The sequence below is a fragment of the Nelumbo nucifera genome, chromosome 1 (genome assembly GCF_055504915.1).
Source record: "Nelumbo nucifera cultivar China Antique chromosome 1, China Antique-T2T, whole genome shotgun sequence".
NCBI lineage: Eukaryota > Viridiplantae > Streptophyta > Magnoliopsida > Proteales > Nelumbonaceae > Nelumbo > Nelumbo nucifera.
The window spans coordinates 18,415,059-18,440,628 of NC_142649.1; the positions used below are offsets into that span (position 1 = coordinate 18,415,059).

At 36.6% G+C, this 25,570-nt stretch overlaps 2 protein-coding genes and 1 long non-coding RNA gene across 4 annotated transcripts; 2 read left to right on the plus strand and 1 right to left on the minus strand.

Annotated features, from left to right (window-relative positions):
- Positions 1 to 525: 525 nt before the first annotated feature.
- On the plus strand, positions 526 to 1,783 carry LOC104612120 (uncharacterized). 2 transcript variants are annotated; one of them, XM_010279437.3, is made up of 4 exons: positions 526 to 683; positions 778 to 1,089; positions 1,218 to 1,265; positions 1,381 to 1,783. In XM_010279437.3, exons 1-4 carry the CDS (start codon positions 651 to 653, stop codon positions 1,480 to 1,482), a joined length of 495 nt encoding a protein of 164 aa, XP_010277739.1. In that variant the 5' UTR covers positions 526 to 650; the 3' UTR covers positions 1,483 to 1,783. The 2 variants fall into 2 exon arrangements, with proteins under 2 accessions (XP_010277739.1, XP_010277738.1); XM_010279436.3 differs by having other exon boundaries at positions 541 to 683; positions 763 to 1,089.
- Positions 1,784 to 15,721: 13,938 nt separating this feature from the next.
- On the minus strand, positions 15,722 to 20,400 carry LOC104612119 (pyruvate decarboxylase 1). Its single transcript, XM_088895073.1, has 7 exons — positions 19,366 to 20,400; positions 18,941 to 19,100; positions 17,730 to 18,291; positions 17,079 to 17,167; positions 16,866 to 16,983; positions 16,553 to 16,741; positions 15,722 to 16,147 (listed from the first exon to the last, which is right to left on the minus strand). Exons 1-7 carry the CDS (start codon positions 19,844 to 19,846, stop codon positions 15,977 to 15,979), a joined length of 1,770 nt encoding a protein of 589 aa, XP_088751199.1. The 5' UTR covers positions 19,847 to 20,400; the 3' UTR covers positions 15,722 to 15,976.
- Positions 20,401 to 21,904: 1,504 nt separating this feature from the next.
- Positions 21,905 to 25,091, plus strand: LOC148802977 (uncharacterized). Its single transcript, XR_016081272.1, has 2 exons — positions 21,905 to 22,150; positions 22,598 to 25,091. It is a non-coding gene; the product is annotated as an uncharacterized LOC148802977 (long non-coding RNA).
- The last annotated feature ends 479 nt before the right edge of the window (positions 25,092 to 25,570 follow it).

Genomic DNA, 25,570 nt, shown 5'->3' on the forward strand with positions numbered 1-25,570 from the left:
GAACGTTGGACGAGGCTGACAAATGGTTAAACACCTAAAGCATGATTATTATGCTTGGAAACAGATTAATGGACAAAGACCCAAACCACTCAAAGATCAAAATATTCTTGTACATGCATATCAATATGTACACACCAATACCCACTTGTTGGCATGAGGTGATGAATTGCCCAATACGTAAGGCAACCGGCATTGTTTTATTTGCCTTGGATTATGTGTAAATGCAAGTACACTCCTCTGTTAGAATTTTCTAAAAGTAAGCATGAAATGTTTAAATTATCCATATAATTATTATTGAAACTGGTTAATTTTTACATAAAAAAAATACGAACTTCATTAGACAACAACGATAATTTAAAGTTGCAGATTAATTAGCCTGATTTGAGTGATTGATAAAAAGGATAAATTTAAAAAATAAATCAATTTCAGTAAAAAGATTGAAAAGGTTTAGCCTAACAATTCACGCGAAGAAAAAATTTAGAAAATAAATATTTTGATAAAACATAATTACATGAATATTTTGAAGGTTTTAACATTTTTTCTCACACATTATATATAGATGGATAGATAGATAGAGAGGGAGAGAGAAGACCCCACTGAGCACAAGGAGTATAAACTGGGTTATACGTTTCCGCAGAGAAGAATCAAGTATGATGCCAGTGGCAACCTCAACGCTTCAACAGGTACGTACGTTAAACATTTGATATCGTTTTGGTTTAATTTAATTAGTGCCTAGAAGCCAGATATATAGATAATTAGCAGTTGAATCTGGCACAGAGCTGTCTGGGAGGAGATGAGATGGAACAGAAGCGAAGGGATGCATTAACTTGGTATCAAGGCTGTTGTCCTCAAATTAAGAACCTAGCTGGGGAATTTTTCAGAAACATGGATACGGATGGAGATGGGAGTATCAGCATCATCGAGTTCCGAGATTTCCTCAGCAAAACAGAAGAGTATCACTACGACTCTAATATTTTCTACAAGCTCGACAGGAATCGTGACGGTGTTCTAGATTTCAATGAAATCATCGTCTTCTTTTACATGACTAAGGATAACCAGCCACCACGGCCACAGCAAACTAGAAGCTTGGTAAGAAGAGATGATATAATTCCATTTTCTCCTCCCTTTGAATTTTATTTTTTTCTTAATTTTCGCAGGCTTTCTCACCTTGTTTTTTTTTTTTTTTTTTTTCCATCCTGATCACCTCCTCCTTTCAGAGTAAAGTGGCCTCTCGTGCAGTTGAAGGATTGCAAACTAGAAGCTTGGTAAGAAGAGATGATATAATTCCATTTTCTCCTCCCTTTGAATTTTATTTTTTTCTTAATTTTCCCAGGCTTTCTCACCTTGTTTTTTTCCATCCTGATCACCTCCTACTTTCAGAGTAAAGTGGCCTCTCGTGCACAAAATGTATTGGAAATCATCGATAAGTTCAGTACGATACTGGATATCGCCTCTAACATCGGGATGTGCAGCATCATGTGAAAGGTCTCGATCGATCAGTTGTTATTTTGATTGTCTGTGGTGCAAGGGGTTTTATTAAGAGATGTTTAGTAGTTGTAGGATTTGTTGTACGTTGTTTTTCCATTTTTTTCTTTCTTTGGTTTGTCTTTGGTGGTTGTTCACATGTTTTCTGTTCAACTCTTGGTGTTTCTATTTAGCTCTTTGAATCCTAGCTATCTTTTCTTCCAAAGATGTGCTGTGCGCAAATAATTAAGCTGTTATTTATTGTTATAAGACCAGTGTCTCTCTCCATGGTTACAAATGGATGGAATTATTGAATTCAGTAAAGGGTATATTCGAATTTGATTCGATAAAAATTATAAGTGATTTAAATTTAATTGGATAAGAATAATTATAGGTGATTCAAATTTAATTCGAATCCGATGAATATTCATATATCTCAATTCCAATTCAATTCGACTATATCATCGAACGAATCCGATTCCATTCAAATGTTTCATCACATATATTATCAACTATTTTCCTTATATATATATATATATAAATCCTAGCTTGAAAGAATAACAAGTACATCGGCTTTTTCTTCCCTCTTTGATATCTAAAAACCGATGTAGAAATGTGGGAGATCACATAAGCTTTTTACAGAGTTGAGGCGCTCTACATGCACTTTGCAATATTATACATTGCAATATCTCTCATATTTGTCATTCAGAGATATTTCCAATATAAGGTTAGGATGTTTCGTGGGGCACTGCCCATGTAAACTCGAAATGTGGAACCAAAACAAAGTAGAAATAGTTCTTGCAAACCTGCAGCAATGCAGGTAAAAGATATTCCCATTTGGCGTGTCTTTTCATACGGTTTTTTGGCTGTTTACAAGTTGGGAAAACTGAAAATCGGTCTATTCTCGTTTGGCACACGAAAGATTTAGTCGTCAAAAGGCGGGATATCGAAAAAATACGAAAAACCCATTTTAGGCTAATTTCGGAAAACTCCAAATGAAATTTCTTGAGTTTTTCACATTTTAATCCCGTGCAAAAAAATACCTAAAATAACACAGAAAGATACATATCTACCAAACAATCTTCGAGCTGTCCAAATCTTATATCAAAAGCTCAATGCATCTTTCAACCATCAGAACTGCAAAACTATCTCTCTCAAAGAGACTTATCAAATGGGCAATTATAACTTTCTGGAATACTTTACAACAACATCTCTAGTATAGACAACGTTGATGGATTCAAGAACGAAAACAGAATCACCGTGTGAGTTCTTCTGTGAATTTTCTTTAACGTGCATGATGGTTTTGGGGAGTGCACGGGCTCCCTACAATGTAAGTAAGAATCAATTTGGAAAAATCTTTCGTACAAGTTGTCAATTGTCATAACGACGTGCCCCAATGCATGGATGCGATGTGAAGCACTCTCAGTGGGAGCCCATCTGAACTTGTTTTAGAGGCAAGAAGACAAGTAAGAATCATTGGAAAATCCTCGGTCAAGTCAACAAAACACATTCCATCACCCTTCCATCATCATCTTACACCACACGTTCACCCCAATTTTATTATCAGATGTGCCGTATCGGATGGAGGAGTGTGAAAACGTTGACTGGAGACTCTTACCTTGAGTACTCAGCACGTCAGTGGACTGGGTAGTAGGGTATTGACTTTTGAGTTTACTTGGAGTCTTGGATGTTGTCTTTTTCTCTAATATTCTGTCATCGAATAGCAACATCCATTTAATATTTTTGCCTTTCAAGTTAACTATTAGGGTGTGTGTGCTCGGTAACATCCAAAAAATTGATTATTTTTATTAATTGATAATGAATAAAAATTAAATATTTTTTCTATTGACAATTTAGTAACAAAAAATTTGTGTTCCGTAAAATTAAAAATTAGTGAACAGATGGGTATTCTGAAACGTCCCTTTCTTATGGGAATTTAGGAGAAAAAAAATAATCCATTCCTCTAGTTGAAATGAGGGGGACCATTTGTATTATTTATTATTATATTTTCAACCTAAATAATTTGGTTGCAAGTTGTAAGAGAGGGTTTCACAATGCCTCCGAATCACTTACTATTCGTGTGGCATGCACATTCAACCCAATGGATATGCTTTGACAGAGATGTAAAAATCATAGATACATCAATAAAAGCTTTCCTTACATAATTAATAGCGGATCATACGGGATTTATTAAACGAAAGCTAAATAATAGGAAGGATAATTTATTAAAATATTTTTTATAGTTTCACGGATTTATTAAAATTTATCCTATATTTAGTATTTTACTAAAACATCACTTATAATTTGCAATGGATTTAATCAATCTTCCATTAGATGACAATGGAAAATGGCAATATTGACCCTAATGTTCATTTAAAAAAATTTAATCAAAAGAAAAAAAATAAAAATATCATTTTTGCCCTTAATAAGACATGGGCAACCACTCTATTGGCTATATTTGGTCAATTTTGTTTTTTGTGCAAAAAAAATGTTAAGGGTATTTTTGAATAAAAAAAATCATGGGACTAATGGCAAAACAAACACTCCTTAATGAGTGGTTGATTAAGTAAATAAGTTGTAAAATATATGAAATGTTTTAGTAAAATGAAAACTATAAGGTAGGTTTAAGTAAATATGTAAAACTATAAGGTGTGTTATAGTAAATGACTCTAATAGAAACACATAAGAGTATACAATTGTTTTATATTTTCAATTTTTAAAAAAGTAATAATTATTCATATTTTATATACTACTTTTAATAATTTTTTTATAATACAAAGTTAACAATAATTAATTTCAGTTAGGTTTATTCATCAAACTGTTGAAACCGACCAACCCGATCAATTCGACCTGAGTTGGTCGGTTTTCTAGTATTTTAGGTCAGCTTTGATTAAAAATTTTCTGATTCAACCAAGTTGGATCAGTTTCACATTGGCCATTTGTAAACCGATCAAAATCGAATGATCCTAACCATGGATATATAATATTTATATTTTAAATATAATTTTTAATATGAAAAAGTTGAAAACTTCCCATATTTCTTAGTCTAAAATGTTTTATATCATAAATCTAATTTTTAGTAATTGCACTATAATTTTTAAAATTAAATTAAATTTTTAAGTTTAAATCTTTTGAACCAACTAACCAAACCAAAAAATCAACCCAAACCGATACAACTTGAGTGGGTCGATTTTCACAAAAGGTCAGTCGGTTTTAGCTTACCAACTCCCCAACCAGACCAAGTCAATTTGGTTGGCCAAATAGCCTACGACTGAACCGAACCAACTAATGAACATATAATTTTAGCTAAATTAATAGTCTCATCTCTAATAAATAACAATAGTTTCATCTCCAATAATTATTGAAAATTTATTGCGAAAATAAACAATTATTAAAAATATAATGATAATGAAAAAATACGATACGCACTAAAAATATATTAACTTATTCAATAAATAGTATAATATCAAATAATAGTTTAATCTCTAACAAATATTAATCAATAAGTTATAACAAAAACACAATAAATACAATAAGTACAATATATTAAATTTAAAAATTTCAATAATAGTAGTTTAATCTCCAATAATTATTGAAAGTTTTCTGTTAAAATCTAGTTATGTTAAACATTTAAAATATTTAGTTATTTAAATACTTAAATAATATGTAAAATATTTAAATTTTAAAATATTAATCATTTATTGAGTTTAATTATCCATAAAATCACTATATATACGATTATTACATAATTTTGTTACTAATTTTGTAATATGTTAAATTATTATTAATTTCAAAATTATTTTATAATTATTTTTTTACTTCATAGTTTTTTTTTAATTTATTACATAAATTCGTTATTTAACTATTTAAAATGTAGTTATGATAAATATTTAGTTATTTAAATATTTAAATAATCTATAAAATATTAAATTTTTTTGTTATTTGCATTTTATTTATTTAAATCTATTACACATTATTAAATATTTGAAAAACATTTAAATTGATAATCCAGAAAACATAATTTAAATTGTTAGTACATAATTTCGTGATATACTTTGTAAAAATATAAAATTATCTTTTGTGTTTTTAATAAATATTTTAAAGTTATTATATAATTTTGTTAGAATATTTAAATAATTCTTAATTTTTTTTATCCAAACTTTCTTTAGATAGATATAGATAAAAAGTAGGGGAGAGGATAAATAGGAATTAGAGATAATTTAAGAGAGAAACTCTCTACTAAATTAGAGATAATTTTGGAGATAAATAGGAATTAGAGATAATTCTAGAGAAAGTGGGGGAGGTTGTTTAGGATAATTTTCAGGAGAAGAGATTATTTAGGTTATTAGGAAAGTGCATCTCATTGGTTCTTTAAAAAATGACATGGAATAAGAAAATTAAAAATTAAAAAAAAAAGAGAAAACGACAGTGGAAAGTGACAGTGTTGATCCTAATGTTCATTTAAATAAATTTAATTAAAATAAAATAAAAATAAAAATACCATTTTTGCCCTTAATAAGACACGGGCAACCACTCTATTGGCTATATTTGCTCAATTTTGTTTTTTATACAAAAAAAGTGTTAAAGGTATTTTTGGAATAAAAAATCATGGGCCTAATGACAAAACAAGCACTCGTTAATGAAAAGTTGATTAAGTAAATAAGTTGTGAAATATATGGGATGTTTTAGTAAAATGAAAACTATAAGGTAGGCTTAAGTAAATATGTGAAATTATAAGGTGTGTAGGAATGGCAATGAGGTGGGGATAATATTCCCCATCCCCAACCTCAACCCTGACCTCGACTGGGTATTCCTATTAAAATGCAATAAATACAACAAGTACAACAAATTAAATTTAAAATTTTCAATAATAGTAGTTTAATCTCCAATAATTATTGAAAAAATTCTGTTAAACAACAAAACAAAATAAGTATTAATTTTAGTATATATAATTATATAATAAATACAGATTAAGAGTTTAAAATTATTATTAATAAATATTAAGTTTTTTGAAAGTTATTTTCTCGAATTATTACTTGATATAAGTGAAATTAGTTATTTACAATATTATGTAAAAATACTAAATTAGTATTAATTTCAATATTATGTTATAAATATTTTTTTACTTTTCAGAATTTTTTAAAATTTTTACATAATTTCTTTATTTTAACTATTTAAAATATAGTTATGTTAAATATTTTTTATTTAAAATATTTAGTTATTTAAATACTTAAATAATATGTAAAATATTTAAATTTTAAAATATTAATTATTTTTTGAATTTAATTATCCATAAAATCATAATTTATATTATTTGACCAATCAGACACCACCATTGTGTTCATAGACCCAAAAAACCCCAGCACACCAAATTTAATGACTAGATTTATCCGTTTGACCGTTAAATTAGAAAAATACCATTTCGACACACTAGATTAAATTGCCACGTCATATGTTCCAACTTGAAGCCTCAAAAGGGTGATGGCTGATCTCAAACCCATTATTGACCCATTAGAACACTTGGACCAATGAAATAGAGCCTAATAGACCAAAAAAGCCCCAAAACCCCAAGATACCCCTATTTAAAACTAAGAAAAGACAAAATAGCATTTTAAAGTTCATCAAATTTACATTTTCTGCCAATGATAGCCCCAAATAGGAGACTGTTGTGATAGGCACGCTCCAAGCTCCCATTCGATATACGAAACCCGTGAAAACCACCCCCGAATCAAAGAAAACATTTCACCAAAGAAGAAATCTTAACTGAACACCTTTTTATTTGAAGAATCCTTACCTATTTTTGTGAAAAAGTTTTTTTGAAGCCCAAACCTTGTGATTGGACAAATTTCATCTCTTCCTCTCCATTTCTCTATAAGTACTGATCCAACTTGACCTCAAAGAGAGGCCCCTAGAGAGAGAGAGAGGGACTAGAGAGAGGGATAGGGAGAGAGAGAGAGAGAGAGAGAGAGAGACAGAGACAGAAAGGAGGACGGGGAAAAGAGAAGAGAGCTTTCTCCCATCCCATATGGAAGACCAGCAACAACTTCTGTTCACCTAAAATTTGGAGGTACTCTGAACCTCGGATTCCAAACTCGCTTCTTCCATTTTCAAGTGGAAGTTGTTGCAACCGGAAGACTCCCTAGCTCAAGAACCCATTTAAACTTCATTCTATCTCATCCCTAGCTATTGGAAAACTTTTGACTAGGTACATACGGAAGGTAAGTCTTTCATTTTAACTTTTAAACTTGATTTCATAATCTCAGTTTTTTTTAGTTTTCCTATATTACTTGAAGTTTAAAATGTTGGAAAACCATTGTAGAGAGGCAAGGGTCTTACGAAAATCAGTACCTAAGACTCGATAACATTACTTCAAAATTGGTTTTTGAAAAAGTTGAAAGCATGTTCCTCCAGACTTAAGAAATTCCTACAACTATTTCTGTTTTTCTTTGTTAGAAATCGAGCTAGAACAACTCCCGTATTGAGTTATTATAGTAGCTTGGAGAGAGGGGTGCCTAATACCTTTCCTCTCCCAATCCTTGGGACCCAAAATCTCTTAGTTGTGTGCTTTTTTCCCATGAAGAATGAGTCACTGTTAAAGATAAATCAATTTCTCGAATCTAAAAATGAAGACCCATTTCCTCTAAAAAAATGGGTGGCGACTCTTACTTTTTGAGCTGGCCACAAGCTTCCCGGAGCTCAGATCGACTATCATCAGTTGGGAGATTTAGCATTCTTTTGGTTACCTTTGTGTCTTCCCACATGCTTTTTAGCATTCCTCTTTATTGATAAGACAATACCTTGCCTTTTATCTCTATGAAATTTCTCAAATAACAAAATGTTTAAAAAAAAAAACATTAGCAAAAGCCAAAAAAAAAAAAAAAGCAAGTCCGCAATATTTAAGTATTGTTGTGATAAATAACGACTCAGTATTTAAGCATTTAACAAGTTAATAATTTAGACAACACAACAATTTTCAAGAGTAGTCCACATGATGGATTGTAGGAAGTAGTACACCCGACAGGGTATGTAGAATGAATGAATATTTCATGACTCCCTTTATGATTTTTTATCTAAGTGTGCCTTAGTGCATGATTACCTAGATAGAAAATTACCTGTAGCTATTTTTCCTTTTAGAAAAACCCTATCAAACTTTCTTCGACACCTTCTTCTTGGTTCTGCAGACCATAGTTTTAGAAAATTTATCAATATAGCATCCTTCAAAACTATCACTAATAAGGTTGCACATACATCTATCTCTTTACCTAAATTGCAGATAGATTTTTTTCCTTTATTATCCTCTGATCAAAACCTTTCAAACTGTCCTCAAACACTTGTTTCACTTCAATCGCTAGCCCCTTTTTATCCAAGTCCCACATAAGGAAGCTAAATGATGAATACCAAGACTAATACCCTCCTAAACCATTATGGTCCTAAGTGTAAATGCCTACTATTAGAGTTCAAGAAGAACCAAAACCAAACTTATAAAGGAGAGAAGAAATTGCCTATGGGTGCTTCTTCTGTGACATGGCAAATTGAGAGCGCATTAGGACAATTTTGTTCAACTTTAGATTATTTTTAGCTTCAATAATTTTGGTCATCAATTCAATATATACCCTCATCATCAATTTAGCTTTAATACCTATTGTCATGTACTTTTATTCAAAGCTTTCATCCACACAAAGATATTTTGAAGGAGTTCTAGTGCTAAATTGTTGTAAGAAATTAAGATTTAACATCTCATGGAAAACAAACTCTAAGAAATACTTTAATGATAATTAGTACTACATCAATAAATTTTGCAAAGCCATGCTAACCAATTAGAAATAGATAAATTAACCAAAGAATGGGAAAAATTGTCCATAAACTAAAGGCCCAAAAGTACTGACCACCATGAAAATATTGAATATTAAAGCAAGTTTTGATCATTTTTCCCTGCAACTTCGAAGTTAAACCTTCTTAAGCTTAACACTGAAAACATAAGATATCTCTAGATAGAAGAGTATACAATGTAGTCTCTACACACTACTGCCTATGAAAAACAGACTTAACCACATCAACCAAGTCAATTCAACAAAGCAATGTTTCTTTTTACTTGGAACCAAACAAAGAAATCATCCAAGTCAACAACCATCAATCCCTCAAATATCTTAGAATAATAAAAATTAGAAAACCAAAAAGGAAGACCCGTGAAAATAGAAGCCCAAAAGTACAAAGAGAGTAGAGGAAAACCACTCACCTGAACCTACAAAGGAAATGCTTCCACCAAGATTAGAGTAAGAATAAATAACCGAAATATAGTGCTCTTCACCAATAACGGTAAACCCAGCACCAGATATTGTTCTACAAAGGATCTATAGAATAAAGATCTCTATTCAGATGTCTAGGATGCCATAGAGTGGAACCTGAAAATCTTGTTGTGGATAGTACAATGTTACACTAATTTCAAACTTGAAGCTAATAGAAAAGTGATAGCAAATAAAAAATAAAGCTCCCGAATTTTTTTTTACGTAGAAAAAAGAAAACAGGACGCACAATAGACTTGGAAACAAAGAAATTTCAAAAACCTAACAATTCAAAAAATGGAAAAGCAACTTAAATTTTAAACAATGAAATAAGTACATTTCAGGCAATGAACCTGGAAGAAACAATTGCAAAGGGGTAATAGAAGCAAAAGGTTTTTCTAAGAAGAGAAACACCTGTATATACTGTTCAAAAGAAGCCAAAGATAAAAAAATATCCCACATATTTTACAACCTTTGTAAAAAAGATAAATTAGCACACCAAGGAACTTATTGAAAAAAATAAACAAATATGGCATCGCACATGTGGCAACACAGAACCACAGAATTGTCAAACGAAACCTCATCACCATGTAGACATCAACTTTGGAGCACTTGGAACACGCCACACCCATCTACCCCACCTCGGCAGATCGACCAGTGGATGCCCCGAGGTGCCGACTTGATTGTGGCCCAGCTAGCGACCTACACTATGTGGATTTCTTGCTCTATTTCTATATATTAAAATAAGAATGTCCACCTCACATAATCTCTCCTTTCACATGTATCATTTTCAACTCTTGATTTGAAAAAGTTAAAAAAAAAGATGAATAATGGGCGGGGATAGAGTAAGGTGCATGTGAATTCTACTGACCTTATGGAGAGCATGCAGTGAAGTATGTTTGATCTTGTGCGTCCATATTTAGAGGGGCACCAATTAATTAACTATCACATGCCTTTCATACAAATTTTTATATATTTTGTTAACTTTTTTTCATTTTCCAAAGAGTTTCTATGCACCTAAACATTAAGGTTATGTTTGGTTTGAAGGAAAAGGTAGGGAAATTCATACAAGATTTGTAAAGGTTTCCCTACCTTTCTTTTCCTTTCCTTTCCTTTCCCTACCTTTTCCTTCAAACCAAACATAGTGTAAGAGAGAGACAATTGAGAATTGAGAAATCGATAAAAACTACATGGGGTCATAATTTAAACATTAATTTTCTTTTATCCTTGATTTTTGTATTTCCTCTCCATCATTAATAAAATTAATTTTATTTATCACATTTATATTCTTAATGTAACAAATACATAATATTAGATATGTGCACCTATATTTTTTACATAATTTCTATCTTTTATATGATTTGTTTTACTTCTATCTATTTTTAATTTTATTATTTAATTATGATATCATGGGATGATGACCCATTTGACATAGATGGCTGAACCATTGACCCACCACTTGCATTAATGAAAAGCTGGTTTGCTTATTGTATTCCAATCTCATTATTAGTGAAAGCAAATATTATTTTCACACTTATTTTTGTTTATTCTTTTTTTTTTTTTTTACTGTCTGACACCCCCATAGGGGTTGTTACTCTTTTAAGTAAACAGTACAACATCACATCCTCAACTCTTTTCTTAAGAGATGATAATAGTGGGATTTGAAGCTGCACCACCACCACTAGGACAATTCATATAGTGCACCAACTGGGATACCCCTCAGTTGGTTAAATCTAATGAATATATAATGTGAGAGAAGTGCTTAAATGTTTTCTACTATATATATATATATATATATATATATATATATATATATATATATTATCTTTTTATGCTTCTAACCCCTTAAATATTTATTATTTAATTATGACATCCTGGGTTGATTTATTTGGTCCAAAAGTTTGGATTGTTAACATGCTATCTAGAGAAGAAATGGTTTCATTCTTAGGTCAATTTTAAATCTTGTATTTCATTTGTATCATTAATAAAAAATTATTTTTTATTGCACTTATTTTTATTTAATATGACTAATATATAATATTATAAATGTATCTAATTTTTTCTATTTTTTTGCATTCCATAATTTAAATATTTCTATTTTAAAAATTTTACTATTTAACTATGACATCATGTGTTGATACATTTGGCCCAAATGATTGAACCACTTACTTGCCACATAGATGCAGAAATGGTTTCATTTCCATATTGATTTTGAAATTTGTAATCTATTTTCATCATTAACAAAAAAATACTTGTTATTTGTCATTATGGATTCACCTATTTGACCCAAATGGTTGAATGGTTTAACTGCCACTTGAAAAATAAATGGTTTTGTTTATCGGTTTGTTTTTAAAATATTGGTTTTATACCATTGAAATTATTTTATCATGGATTTAATCAGTGGAATTTAATATTGGTTTTATACCATTTAAGGTTGAATATTGGTGCTAACTTTGTCCATCGAAATAATAAACATTGAATGCAAAATTAAAAGGCACTTTTGTGAATTAAAAATGCATTTAATGCTAAGATAATATGTCCTTTATACCATCACATTTTCCCAAATTTAAATTCAACAGATGGGAGCAATTTTGTTTATTAAAGAAAACAAAACATACACTGCAATAGTAGAATGACATTTTTACCATCACCATTTCTCTTGTATTTAAATCCAAAGAGGGGGTACTTCCGTCAATTGAAAATTCCAAAAACATGTGCAACATATTTTGTACTTTGGGTGTGTTCTTTTTTTTTTTTTTGGATTTTGAGAGGGGGAAAAGTTGGTAAGTGGAATTTTGGTTCCCATTGACCAAGAATCCCATGTTCATTTTTCAGATTTATGTGGAAAGTTTATTTTCCTAGGTATCCATCTCCAAGGTGGGTAAATAACTTTCCCCCCTATGGGGAAAACTGCTAACACTTGAATGAGACAAAAATACCCCTTTTAATTACGGATTTTATGGCTAAAATGATCATTACCTTATTTACTTGGGAAATAAAAGAACATGGGTAAATGCACTTACCCGACTTAAGTGTTTCGCAAGAAAAACTTACCCAGGTAATTGCATTTACTTGGGTAAGTAACTTACCGAAAAGCGAATAGGACCTTTATAGCCATGGGCCGGGTAGCCCGATGGCCCGACCCGGCCCGGCCCGCACCCCGGTCAGGCTTGGTCATGTAAATAGGCCCGCGGGCCTAACACAGTAAGCCCGACTGTGTTACGGGTCGGGCTCGGGATTTGTCAAAAAAGCCCGGCCCGGCCTAACTCAGCATTATATATTTTATAAAATACATAATATGTATTTTATATATTATATAAAATATATAAATAATATAATATTTATTGAAATATGTATATATTTATAATTTAATAAATACATTTTTTTATTTTTTTCTTTATAATTTCTCTCTCACTCTCTCTCACTCTCTCTCTCTCTCTCTCTCTCTATTCAGTCGCTTCAGCAGTAATAACAACATGGGATAAATTTTGGGCTCGCGCCCAGGCCCGGGCTTTGGACTTTTATGAGGGCCGGGCTTGGGCCCAAGTTGTAGGCCCGATGGTCGGACCGGGCCTTAAAAAAATCTGTTAATACAGAGTGAAAGCCCGGCCCGACCTGTCCCATGAATAGGTCTAGATGTGAGTAGTGATTGCCATTTATGGCATGACCTAGCCTAGCCCTAAGATTTTTGGGCTCATACAACCAATCTTCTTCTAGGCCTAGACCTACACTAGGTCCACACAAAATGCATCAAGCCTGAGCCAAGCAAGCCCTAGGCCTGCTCAACATGGCATGGCCCGTATGTAATGATATATATGTACGGGTGGCCAACAAAAACGGAAAAACCAAAAAACCAAACTAAATCAAGAAAATTGAATTAATTGATCGGTTTGATATTTTTGAAAAACTGAATGATCTGTATAGTTTTTGTATAACCTAGAAAAAACCAGCGGTTAACCAAACCAAGCGATATGTATTTTTAATATATCATTAGGGATACAAACCGATCAGATCGAATTCAAATAAGGGTATATATGAATCCGGTTCGATACTATAAATTGTAAATCTGGTCCGATCCAAAGATCTAATCAGATTTAAAAAACAATGATTCAAACTTGAATTTATTAAAGATGTCGGATATTCGCGAATATGACACAATTTGTATTTATTTTTAAAAAATAATGTTACAAATAAAGAGAATGATTAAATTCATAGTCATAAAAGTATTTTCGAATGATGAAGATCATTTTGGTATGTGTTAAACGAATAGAATTCGGGTCAATCTTAATAGGATGAAATTTGAATTCGAATTTGGACAACCGGATACCATTTGCAAGGTGGGGGTATATTTATTTTGCTAGGCAAACTTGAGGGTAGGGGGTTGGGGATAGAAAAGGACAAATGACAAAAAGGTAGGCTCTGACAAGGTCCAGGGCGAGCTGGTGGACAAATACCGCCCTTGCCACATCCCCGATCAACCTGGTCAATGATAAAAAACGCCCTGATCGGGGCAGCTGGTCAGATTGCATCTCTAAATGAAAGCAGAAAGCAGTGTTGTCAAGCCTGAACTAGATCTGACGGTCTACATGTAAAGCTATAACCAAGTTGCCAACGCCTATTTTTGGTGCACCACCGGCTCTTGAGATGTTGAAAACCTATTTTTGTGTGCACCACCGATTAAGATTGTATTTAGTATTATTGTTGTTACATCACATTACGTAAACAGTGATGTAAACAGTAGCCTATTTTATCTACAATGTAATGTTTATAGTAGATGCAACTGATCACTAGTCAGAACTCGCCAAGTGGCAGCAAGCTAAGGGTAAAGTTGTTAATTGACTAGACTTACTTAGGGTAGGTTGACCTGGCCAAATTGGCCTGATTTGGACAAGTTGAGGTGACCTAACCGAACCAATCTAACCTAGACAGTTGATCTAATCTGACCGAACTGACCCATCAAGTATCAATTCATATCATGCACAAGTAACACGTAGACATCCATACAAGCATACGTGGCCGAGCTGATTAAAATATCAATGCCAACACACCCCATATAGGTCCACTGCCTATCATGTGCACAGGTGTTAACTAAGGGCGTGACAAATGGACCGAACTCTAACCACATATAAGTGACACGTCAGTTCTTAAATGAAACCCCTCTGTCATACATAAGTGAGACCCCATGTGAACGCAACATAATTATGCTACTATGCACAAGACACACCACATCTCTACCTCATCCCTCCAATTTCAACGTCAACAAAGGTGTTTGTGTCTTTCTAAAGCGTTTTTTTAGGTGTCCAGATTGAATTTTAATGTTATTTTCTTTGGGGGTATTATCCTTTTATCCATCGAGAAGGACAAGTAAAGCTTGCCTAAAACAGGAGATCTTAAGAAGCGATTGGAGGAGGTCACGCCAACCCCATTTCTCTGTCTATTTACTCGATGGATGAGCTTTTTAGACCGACAAGGATGGAGATTACCTTCCCATCAAGGTGACCAATCAAATTTGGCTTTTAATGCTCAATGAATGGTTGATGTTACAGAACTGTTGTTTGCAAGGACACTGAAAAAAAATCGTTTCAAACGTTTCCATTCTGACAAGGGGGTATAAAAAAATTAGGGGTTTTTATGCATTTTAAATTCCAACACAGGAAGAAAAGGTACAGAGGGGAAATGCAATTCTCACTAGCTTCTAGTACCGAAGTAGAGGTGCTCATACTGCTGACATGCAGATACCAATCCCGCATCAAATCGACATCCCCTGCTATGGAGAACTGCAAGCTGCCATGTAACCACCTTGACTAAAGGATCACTTGGTGATGGCTCAATCAAGGAATCATCCAAGGAATAAAGAAAAGAAGGTTTTCTGGATAGGGAGTTCAACGAGCATCCTGGTGCCTGAAAATCAGGTATGCTGAGATTCCCATGTGTATAATCCATGAATTACAGTACAGACAACCCATGGAAAGTCATCGACACAAATCGGATAACTGCCTTTAAATTAGATAGCCAAATAGTTCAACATTAAATACATAGAACAGAACGTTCATAGATTTTATTTGGAAACTAAAACCTCATCCACACGAGTGCCGGGGCAATCTGACTACTCAAATCTCAGTATAATGACACAAATCAGTAATCTACAATATATTCCCACATAGCGTTACAATGCTGTCATCTCAACACCCTCCCCCAACCCGGGGAAATTTCATCTAAGGTCCAGAAATTTACTGGGGATTAGGAGGGCGGCTGTTTGCAGAACAAACTCGGGACCCCCACTCCAAAAGCTCTTTGCTAGTGTCATCTTTGTGCACAAGAACTTCAATGAAACATAATGAATCTTGTTTTTCTCCCGTAGCTGTTGCAATCGCCTCTGTTAGCTCATCCTCTGTCCGGACCTGCATTTCAATTATCCAATCCATAAAACCTACCATGAGTGGGAATTGCTAACAATAGGCGGAATTAAGCATAAATGGTTCACAGGGTATTTTCAGGAATGGACCCAACATTGCACTGCACATGCAGTATACAGTGGATCTCTACAATGGCACCTCTTCGACTGGCATAGCCCAGATTAGAAACCAGATCAATCGAGAAAAATCAAGCTGATCATTTTGGTATCCAGTTAATCTAGTTTCTTTGGCTGTGAAAATTCAAAGAGCTATCTACAAATTTAATAATTTAGATTGCTAGCCAGGTGCGCCACATGTACGCTAATGATGGGTTACTTCATTCCTGATGTATCATGCATTCTTTTAATGGGAATAGAAGAGATAACTAGACATTTATCCTTTCAGGCTAACCTTGGCAGTCCAACATTTTCCTTCACCATTATGGATTGCATCTACAAGCCCGGTGTAGTTCCAGTTCTTAATAACATTGTATGGACCATCATGAATCTCTACTTCAATAGTATATCCTCCATTGTTGATGAGGAATATAATGCTCCTTTGACCACATCTGATCATTGTCGAGATATCCTGAGCAGTTACCTGAAAAATGGTATAGGAGAATTAATCAGATTTACAAGACATTCAACCTCTGAACTAAAACTGACTAAAAACAGATCTCAGATAATGGTTCATTTTATGGCATAAAATAGGCACACAGACCAACCTGGAAACTTCCATCACCAATGCACGCAATCACACGCTTTTCTTTAGCAGCCTGAGCATACCCAAGTGTTGCACCTACTGACCACCCAATGGATCCATATTGCATCTGGAACTCGTATCTGCATTAAGTTACATTTAAATTTGAGTGCTGATTAAAAACTAGGGGAGTAATTCTTGGCATACAGTTTATATAAAAGTAACCTGAATTACTTACCCACAATTTTCTGGGAGACGGAGCTTCTGACAGTTGAACCATGAGTCACCTGTCTCAGAAATAACTGCTGTGCCTCCGCTTAGCATATCCTGTTTAATGATTCATACCCATTAGAAGAATAACAAGCAACAGATGGAATATCTGTAATTCTAGAATGCATGGATCCAGTAGCATATTTAAGCTTGTATTTCACTTCAAGATTGAAAGTATTTAGGTTCTCAGGAAATGCACGCATACACACATACATGAGTAAACATGCATATACACATACAAAAGTACTTAAAATATGTAGGTATACATAAAAATACACACATTGACAAAGAAGGAAGAACAAGGGAAGGGTTTCAGTTATTCACCATGGCCTGGGAGATTTCCTATAAAGATAACCAGAATGGATGATAATGATTGCTTCCTAGATCAAAGGTAATCCAAGAAAAATGCTTAGAAAATAGAGCAAACATCAATCAATCACATCACTTTTGGACTAGGAAACTCACGACTGGCAGATTCCATTAATTGGATATATGCAAAGTGCTACGTGCATGATAATGCCATTTTTATCCTAGTCATAGTCTAAAAAAGAAGTTGATAATATTGTTCAGCATCCAGGGGGTGTGGACTAATATTCTAGATTGTGTGTCTGTTACTTGCCTGAATGTGTTTAAACAGGATGTTAACTCTCAAAGGTTCATCTTGATTTCGCTTAAGAGGGATGCCTGGAGGAATATAGATACGGCGGTAATTCTCCACTGCTGTGCTGTTCTTCTTCAGCTTCTTGGCCAATGCCGTCAAGAATTCAGCCATGAAAACCCAACCTAAGGAAGGTCCATTGCCAATATTCACACGATTGGGATGAACTATTACTGATTTCTCCTTCTTGATCAGCAAGGAGTAGCCCACTGAGCTGTAGTCATTGAAGATGGGACCAACAAAAACGTAGGCATCAGCAGACTCCACAATCTCACCACAGAAGCCAGTGCTGACGGCACCCCAGTATGTCCCAATGAAATGGGGGTGGTGCTCTGGAACCAGACCCTTGCTTGATGGCATAATTGCAATTGGATAACCACATGCATCTGCCAGCTCCATAAATGCCTTTTGTGCCTTGGCTACCCTTAATTTGGGCCCACCCACAAGAACGGGCTTCACTGCTTTGTTTAGAAAATTTGCTGTTGCCTCAACTGCTGCTTCCAGTCCCATTTTATTGCTCACCCTGCATTCAAGTGAGTTTGGTCATTAAATGATATTCTTGATAGCCAGGTAAATTACAAAAGCAGATATAGATGTATGAAGAATAATGTGATGACAAGATATCATAAATGGATGGCCTCCAAATTCCCAAATAAATAAATAAATATATAAGAGAAAAAGAACCCTCTGCTTATGAAGAAAAATAAGGAAACTTATTATGCAAACTCCCAAATATTTATCATTGATTACATTAATACAAAGATTATGCAGAAATAAATTAAATAAGTTATTCTGGTGAAGAAAACCTATGACATTTTCAATTTGCATTACTCGTTATCAAGGAGCGTCAATCGAGAATAATTAGTTTTTGCTTCTCAAAAGAAAAAAAAAAAAAAAAAAGAAGAAGAAGAAAAAGAAAAACGTCAAGACACTTTAACAGGACTAGTACTAATTAGTTCATGTTCTCTATCGTGTCTTTCTTTCCTTCTATTTCTACTTAAAGAACACAATCCTAAACAAGTACAAGGCATTAGAAGAAGGGGTCAACTTCATTTAAGCCAATTTCCTTTCAACTCATCAAAATTTAATGACAAGTTCACAAAGGATTTTTCCACTTAATATTAAATGTATATTTAGAAATAAAAGGAGAAAAACAGAGAGGGAAACCATACCATGGTGCAAGGAAGAAAGGAACTGGCTCCCTACCGAAAGTAGGATGAGGAATTGCTGGCAAATTGCAGCTTATGCTGATATAGACAGGCTTACACTCCTTCAAAGCATTCGAAATTGCAGTATCTATTTGCTCGTGTGCATCGTCCAAGTGATTCACCACTGCCTGTTCCAGACATAACAATCCCCATCACAACAGCAGAATACAAATAACCCCCTTCAATTTCAGAGAATTTCCTCAAGTAGACAATAAAAATAATTATTTTATCGTTGATGTCACTAGCATCGCACTTGAACTAACATGGGTCGTCTCTCATTCTTTGCTTTAACAACACAAATTTAACTTGTAAGTTAATTTATCAACTCAGAGAGTTCTAAAAAAATCAAGAGATGGAATTCCGTAACTCATGGCGGGTGGAACAGTGACTTGCCTGATGACATGTGACCGTCTGAAAGCACCGAAGCTCCTGGCTGAAATCCGGCAACCCGATCGTGTGGTGGAGAATCCGATTGGTACCGTAGTCATTCGAATTGGGTCCACCAACGATGCAAATAACAGGGAGGTTCTCACTGTAAGCACCGGCAATGGCGTTGAGGACGCTAAGCCCACCAACAGTGAAGGTGACGACGCAAGCGCCAACCCCTTTGAAACGGGCGTACCCATCTGCAGCATACCCAGCGTTGAGCTCGTTGCAGCAGCCGATGACGTTGAGATCGGGTTCGGCGATCAGGTGATCGAGAAGCGTCAGATTGAAGTCACCCGGCACAGAGAACACATCACGAACGCCGATTTGGACAAGCCGACGAGCCAGATGCCGACCAAGGGTGCCGCTGGAGGCACTACCTCGGACAGCCGGAAGGACGATGCTGGGATGCCCCGTTGCTCCGATATTATTCTGGGCTTCCATTTTCGATTCTGAGGTTGATGAAAAGAGGGTTAAATTAATCAGACAAAGCTTAAGATGGTGAGGAAGAGATCATAGAGCTTCTGTACTTAAAAAGAAAGAACTAAGGGGGTGGTTTTAAGAAACCAGGGGCGGATTTAGGGAATTAGGGGGACGAGGACATGGTAATTTGTAGAAGATGCGAAAGGAAGGAAGCCTGTAAGAAGAAATGAAAGGAGATTTCGTGGGGAGAATTATTGATTTGATTCTGAAAATATGAAATCTATCTACAATGACCAATTGACGCTGTGTTTTGATTATTATATGGCTTCCGCCTCTTGGTGAGCTGCATGCGTTGGACTGTATGGAGTCCACTGACTAATAGTTTACACTTAAAACGAGATAATTAGCGAAAGCTAATCTGGATTAAGACCACAAACGGACAAAGACAATTACATTAATTAAAATTAAATTACATCTTTGAAATTTGAAGTTGAAATCCTTGGACCAGAGTGACTTCACTTCAGGTGGTTACGTATCCAGACCGTCCAAATTGAGGAACCAGTATCAACATCTGTGATCTGTTAACTAATTTTTGTATTTTAGTTTACGACTTTACGCCACGGAGAGGAGAGGACTTCATTGGGCAATGGGCATGCCCACTTACCCAGGCCCATATTCAAAGGGTAGGGCTAGGACCGTAGGAGGTAGGACCACGTCGTCTGAAGAGTTGAGCCAATGAGCCCGGCGGCTTGACAAAAAATGTGAATCTGTTGTCAATAGTTTTGTGCTTCGGTTCGGGTGTGGGCCTACAGCCCACAAGACAAGACCAATAGTTAGGACCTGGTCACCTGGGGCCTGAGGGCTTAAAGTCTGTATTACACGCGGCGGGTCCTATGTTTGTTTGGTTATGTAGTAATGCTAATGCATTGAAAGATGATGAATCCCAATCTTATCCTTTTGTTTGGAAGAAAAAGGAAAGTAGGAAAGAAATGGAATATATTAAGTGTGAAGACAGAAACATACAGTGTGAATATAGAATGTTGAGAATTGAACTATCAAAACACGAGTCTGTGAATAACAAGATTATGGTATCGATCTTCCAACAGAGTTCATATATGCATTAAGTTTTGGAGGTCTTTGTCCTTTAAAGTTTAAAACCGTTTGATTAGTATCTTAGAGTCTGTTTGGCACATCTTTCTGTGTGACCGAAAATCGGTCTATTTTCATTTGGCATGCAGAAGATCTAACCGCTAAAAGATGGGATGCGGAAAAGACGTGCAAAACACATTTTGGGCTGATTTCGGGAAACTCTAAATGAAGTTTCCCGTGTCCTTCGCATTTTATCTCGCGTAGAAAGATCTAAAACGGTGTACGAAAAGACACGCATCTACCAAATGGTCTTTGTGCTACCTAGATCTTATGCCCAAAACTCAATGTGTGTTTTAACTATCAGAGCTTCTCAAAAAAACTTGTCAAACAGGCCCTTAATCTACGTTGATCTATCGGGCTGTTAAATGATAGATTTTAGTTAGGTGTAGAAAGATGGAAGAAACTTCATTTAAAGTTTCTTAGTTTTCGGATATTTTGGACTTCTGGAAGCTTTTTTGGGTGCAGTTCTTTTAAATTGTCAAAAACCCAAAAAGTTTGCCAAACGCCCCCTATATTATTGGTCGGTGGTGTTTTATTTAAAAAGGGTGAGTGTGACATATAACAGCAGAGCAGCTTAATGGTTTTTATTTTGGTGATTGCTCCCATAATTAAAACTTAGCTGTAGTACTTGAATGAATAAGATGAGCTTTAATTAATTTGGCATCTAAGACAAGCCCAAAATCTAATAAGAGGAGGCTTCCTGCATGCAGCAGCTCTATTATTTGTTTTTGTATGCCTTGCAAGTTACAAATTCATCATACAGCACACATCTGGAATATTTGATGTTTAATTCTAGCTATGAAATTTCAGTGCTTTTCCTTTAGAGTAATTCTAGCTATGATTAAATTTTTTATGAATTTACTATTTTACCCTTCATTATCTCACGCTTTGTTTTCTTCCACTTCGATAGAAGTTCATCACACAGAGTACTTCAAGAAGTACCACTCCAAATGAATAGACATTTGGTTTATCAGTCAGCTGCTGCCGTTTAAAATACCCTGAGTCCAGATACCCAAAGCTACCTTTTACACCAGTGCTAACATGGGTCTCATCCAGACAGGGGCCAGACCTTGAAAGGCCGAAGTCAGCGACCTTGGCGACATAGTTTTCATCAAGCAAAATGTTGGTTGATTTAACATCGCGATGGATGATTCCCTGAGTTGAACCTGTGTGAAGGTAATGGAGGCCTCTGGCTGAACCAACGCATATCTCAAGCCTCTGCTTCCAAGACAAAGGTTGAAACTCTGAACCATATAAATGGTTCCTTAATGGCCCCTTCTCCATATACTCATATACCAGTATCATCTCCGACTGTTCTTCGCAAAACCCAATCCGGGAAACGAGATGCCGGTGGCGAATCTTTGACAGAGCTGTTATCTTTGTTTGGAATTCTGGAAGGCTCTGCCTAAACCCCGGTACACCTCGCTTCACAGCAACTCTTGTGTTGTCTCTGAGCACTCCCTTTACACCATACCAAATCCACCCGTACCGACAAGATGGGAATTTTTCAGAGGCAAGATGGAAGTTCATCGCAAGAACATCAGAGGACGATTTTACAACAAGTAATTACTTAATTCATATTTCTTTAATCCAAGAACATAAAACTTACTGTTATGGTCACAGGAACCGACAGCGCACTACATAGGCAGCAGTACGCACAGCAGCAAACACCGCCTGGCAGCGCCGCACAGCAACACGCGTCGCCCAATAGTGCGCAGCACGCACCGCCTGGCAGCACACGGCACGCACTGCCCGACAGCGTGCAGCACACACCACCCGACAGCACGCAGCACACATCGCCCGATAGCAGCACTAGGCAACAGCATGCACCACACAGCAGCAGCACACACCTCACGGCAGCAGCACGCACCGCACGGCAGCAACACCGCGAGATGCGCACACCGCCCGACAACAGCAGTAAGGCGGGGCCCACATGACAGCTCATCAGGCTGGGCCCACACTTATCTTACCACATCAGCTTTGTCCGCCAACTCGCCGCCAGCTTACCTTATCCCTATCTTATTCCATATCCTTTATCCCTTATCCTTATCCCTTATCCCTTATCTTATCTTATCCTTATCTTTATCTTAAGTAAGAGTTGTATTACCATTAGGAGTAGGTAATTAGGAGTTTGAGTTCAAGTTGGAGTTTGAGTTTAATTAGGAATTTCCTTCTGTAATCTCCTATTTAAGGAGCCACGAATTGAAATAAAGCATTCAGTTTTCCAGTCAAGAAAAGAGTGAGGAGAGTTCGGGTGGTCTCTTGGACAAATCATCCCAAGGGAGAGTTCGGGTGGTCTCTTGGATAAATCACCCATTCAGTTTCCACAATAGGGTCTACACGCAAGGGAAGGCGCAAGGCACAAGGGGGAAGCAGGGCTTTCTCACCGAGGACCGACCCGTGACGAGATCCTACGCGCAGGCCCATAACATTTTGGTATCAGAGCCAAACGTCACGGGCGATATGGAGCAGCTATCATTCAAGGTCAACGAACTGGAACATAGGCTAGCAGAAACTAGCACGGAGGTTCGTGAAGTCAAGGAAGATGTCTGGGAGATGCGACGCCTGCTGGAAGCATTCCTCTCCAACAAGGAAAGGAGTTCTGTGGGAATCGCCAACACAAACAGTCGTCGTCCGGACTGGGCAGAGGCATCCAGCGAACAACAGATCGCTGCCCCTATAGCCGCAGTTATTCCCAAGGATCAGCGCGCGGAGGATGAAACTGTAAAGTCTCCTCCTTTGGTCGGGGACAATGTCACAAACATTATATTGGTACCTGCAGAATGCGCTCCTTGGTCAAAGACAGGTGGGCTTGGCGATGTTGCTGGGGCTTTACCGAAGGCTTTGGCTCGGCATGGACATAGAGTTATGGTTGTGGCACCACGGCATGGTAACTATGCAGAAGCCTAAGAAACAGGAGTGCGCAAGAGATATAAGGTGGACGGGCAGGATAAGGAGGTAACTTTCTTCCAAGCTTATATTGATGGCATGGATTTTGTGTTCATGGACAGTCCTATGTTTCGCAATATTGAGGGAAATATATATGGGGGAGGCCGAGAGGATATTTTAAAACGCATGGTTCTCTTCGGAAAGGCTGTTCTTGAGGTTCCCTTCTGTAAGTATACCCGGTGTGTTCCTGTGATCCACAACATAGCATACCAGGGCCGTGGTCCAGTACGCGATTTTTGTTATGTGAATCTTCCACAAAACTACTTCAAACGATATGACCTAGGAGGTGGGGAACACTTCAATGTCCTTGCGGCTGGCCTGAGTGCAGTAGATCGTGTAGTCACTGTAAGCCATGGTTATGCCTGGGAGCTGGAAACTAAAGAAGGTGGCTGGGTAACGCATCAAATAATCCAACTTTATGCACTGAGCTACGGGGCAGTCCCTGTTGTTCATGCTATTGGTGGACTGATAGATAGTGTGCAGTCGTTTGATCCGCAGAGTTCCAAGCCCCGTATCCAGAATTCGAGCTTGAGGACAAGCTCGTTGTCTAGGAGGGGTGTAATGTTATGGTCACACCAACCGACAGCGCATTGCGGCGCAGTCATAGGCAGCAACACGCACAGCAGGCCGCACAGCAACAGGCACCGCCTGGCAGCGCCGCACACACGCACCACCTGACAGCGCGTAGCACGCACCGCCTGGTAGCACACGGCACGCACCGCCCGACAACGCGCAACACGTAGCATGTAGCACGCACTGCACGGTAGCAGCACGCACCACACGGCAGCAGCACGCACCTCACGGCAGCAGCACGCACCGCACGACAGCAGCACCGCGAGATGCGCGCACCGCCCGACAGTAGTAGTAGGGCGGGGCCCACATGACAGATCATCAGGTTGGGCCCACACTTATCTTACCACATCAGCTCTACCCGCCAACTCGCCGCCAGTTTACCTTATCCCTTATCCCTTATCCCTATCTTATCCCTTATCCCTTATCCCTTATCTTATCTTATCCTTATCCTTATCTTAAGTAAGAGTTGTGTTACCATTAGGAGTAGGTAATTGGGAGTTTGAGTTTAAGTTGGAGTTTGAGTTTAATTAAGAATTTCCTTCTGTAATCTCCTATTTAAGGAGTTACGACTTGAAATAAATCATTCAGTTTTCCAGTCAAGAAAAGAGTGAAGAGAGTTCGGGTGGTCTTTTGGACAAATCACCCCAAGGGAGAGTTCGGGTGGTCTCTGGAACAAATCACCCATTCAGTTTCCACAATAAAACCTACACGCAAGGGAAGGCGCAAGGCACAATGGGGAAGCAGGACTTTCTCACTAAGGACCGACCCGTAACGAGATCCTACGCATGAGCCCATAACACTGACAATCAAATACCGAGGAGAATTTTAATCGCTTTTCAATCTAAGATTGTTTATTCCTCAAATAGCGATGGTTTACGTGGATTGCAACTAGAAGATTAGTGGAAGCTCAAACAACAAAAGCTGGTACGAGTTTCGTAAGTTGGTTAAGGACAAAAGTCGAACAACGACTGCTATAATAGATTCTTCTCCAGGGAAGTTGATGGATGATTGGAGAAGCCTGAAGCGGTAAAGGAGTGAAGAGAGAGAAAGGGGAAGATCGCTGAGGCTGATTCG

Excerpts from the sequence above, each read along its gene's own strand:
- LOC104612120 (XM_010279436.3), top strand. The coding sequence starts at position 651 with ATGATGCCAGTGGCAACCTCAACGCTTCAACAG. Across the intron at positions 1,090-1,217 it reads CACAGCAAACTAGAAGCTTG|AGTAAAGTGGCCTCTCGTGC; the intron begins GTAAGAAGAGAT and ends TCCTCCTTTCAG. Across the intron at positions 1,266-1,380 it reads GATTGCAAACTAGAAGCTTG|AGTAAAGTGGCCTCTCGTGC; the intron begins GTAAGAAGAGAT and ends TCCTACTTTCAG.
- LOC104612119 (XM_088895073.1), bottom strand. The coding sequence starts at position 19,846 with ATGGAAGCCCAGAATAATATCGGAGCAACGGGGCATCCCAGCATCGTC. Across the intron at positions 16,984-17,078 it reads CGTCTCCCAGAAAATTGTGG|ATACGAGTTCCAGATGCAAT; the intron begins GTAAGTAATTCA and ends AACTTAATGCAG. Across the intron at positions 16,148-16,552 it reads GAAAATGTTGGACTGCCAAG|GTCCGGACAGAGGATGAGCT; the intron begins GTTAGCCTGAAA and ends ATTGAAATGCAG.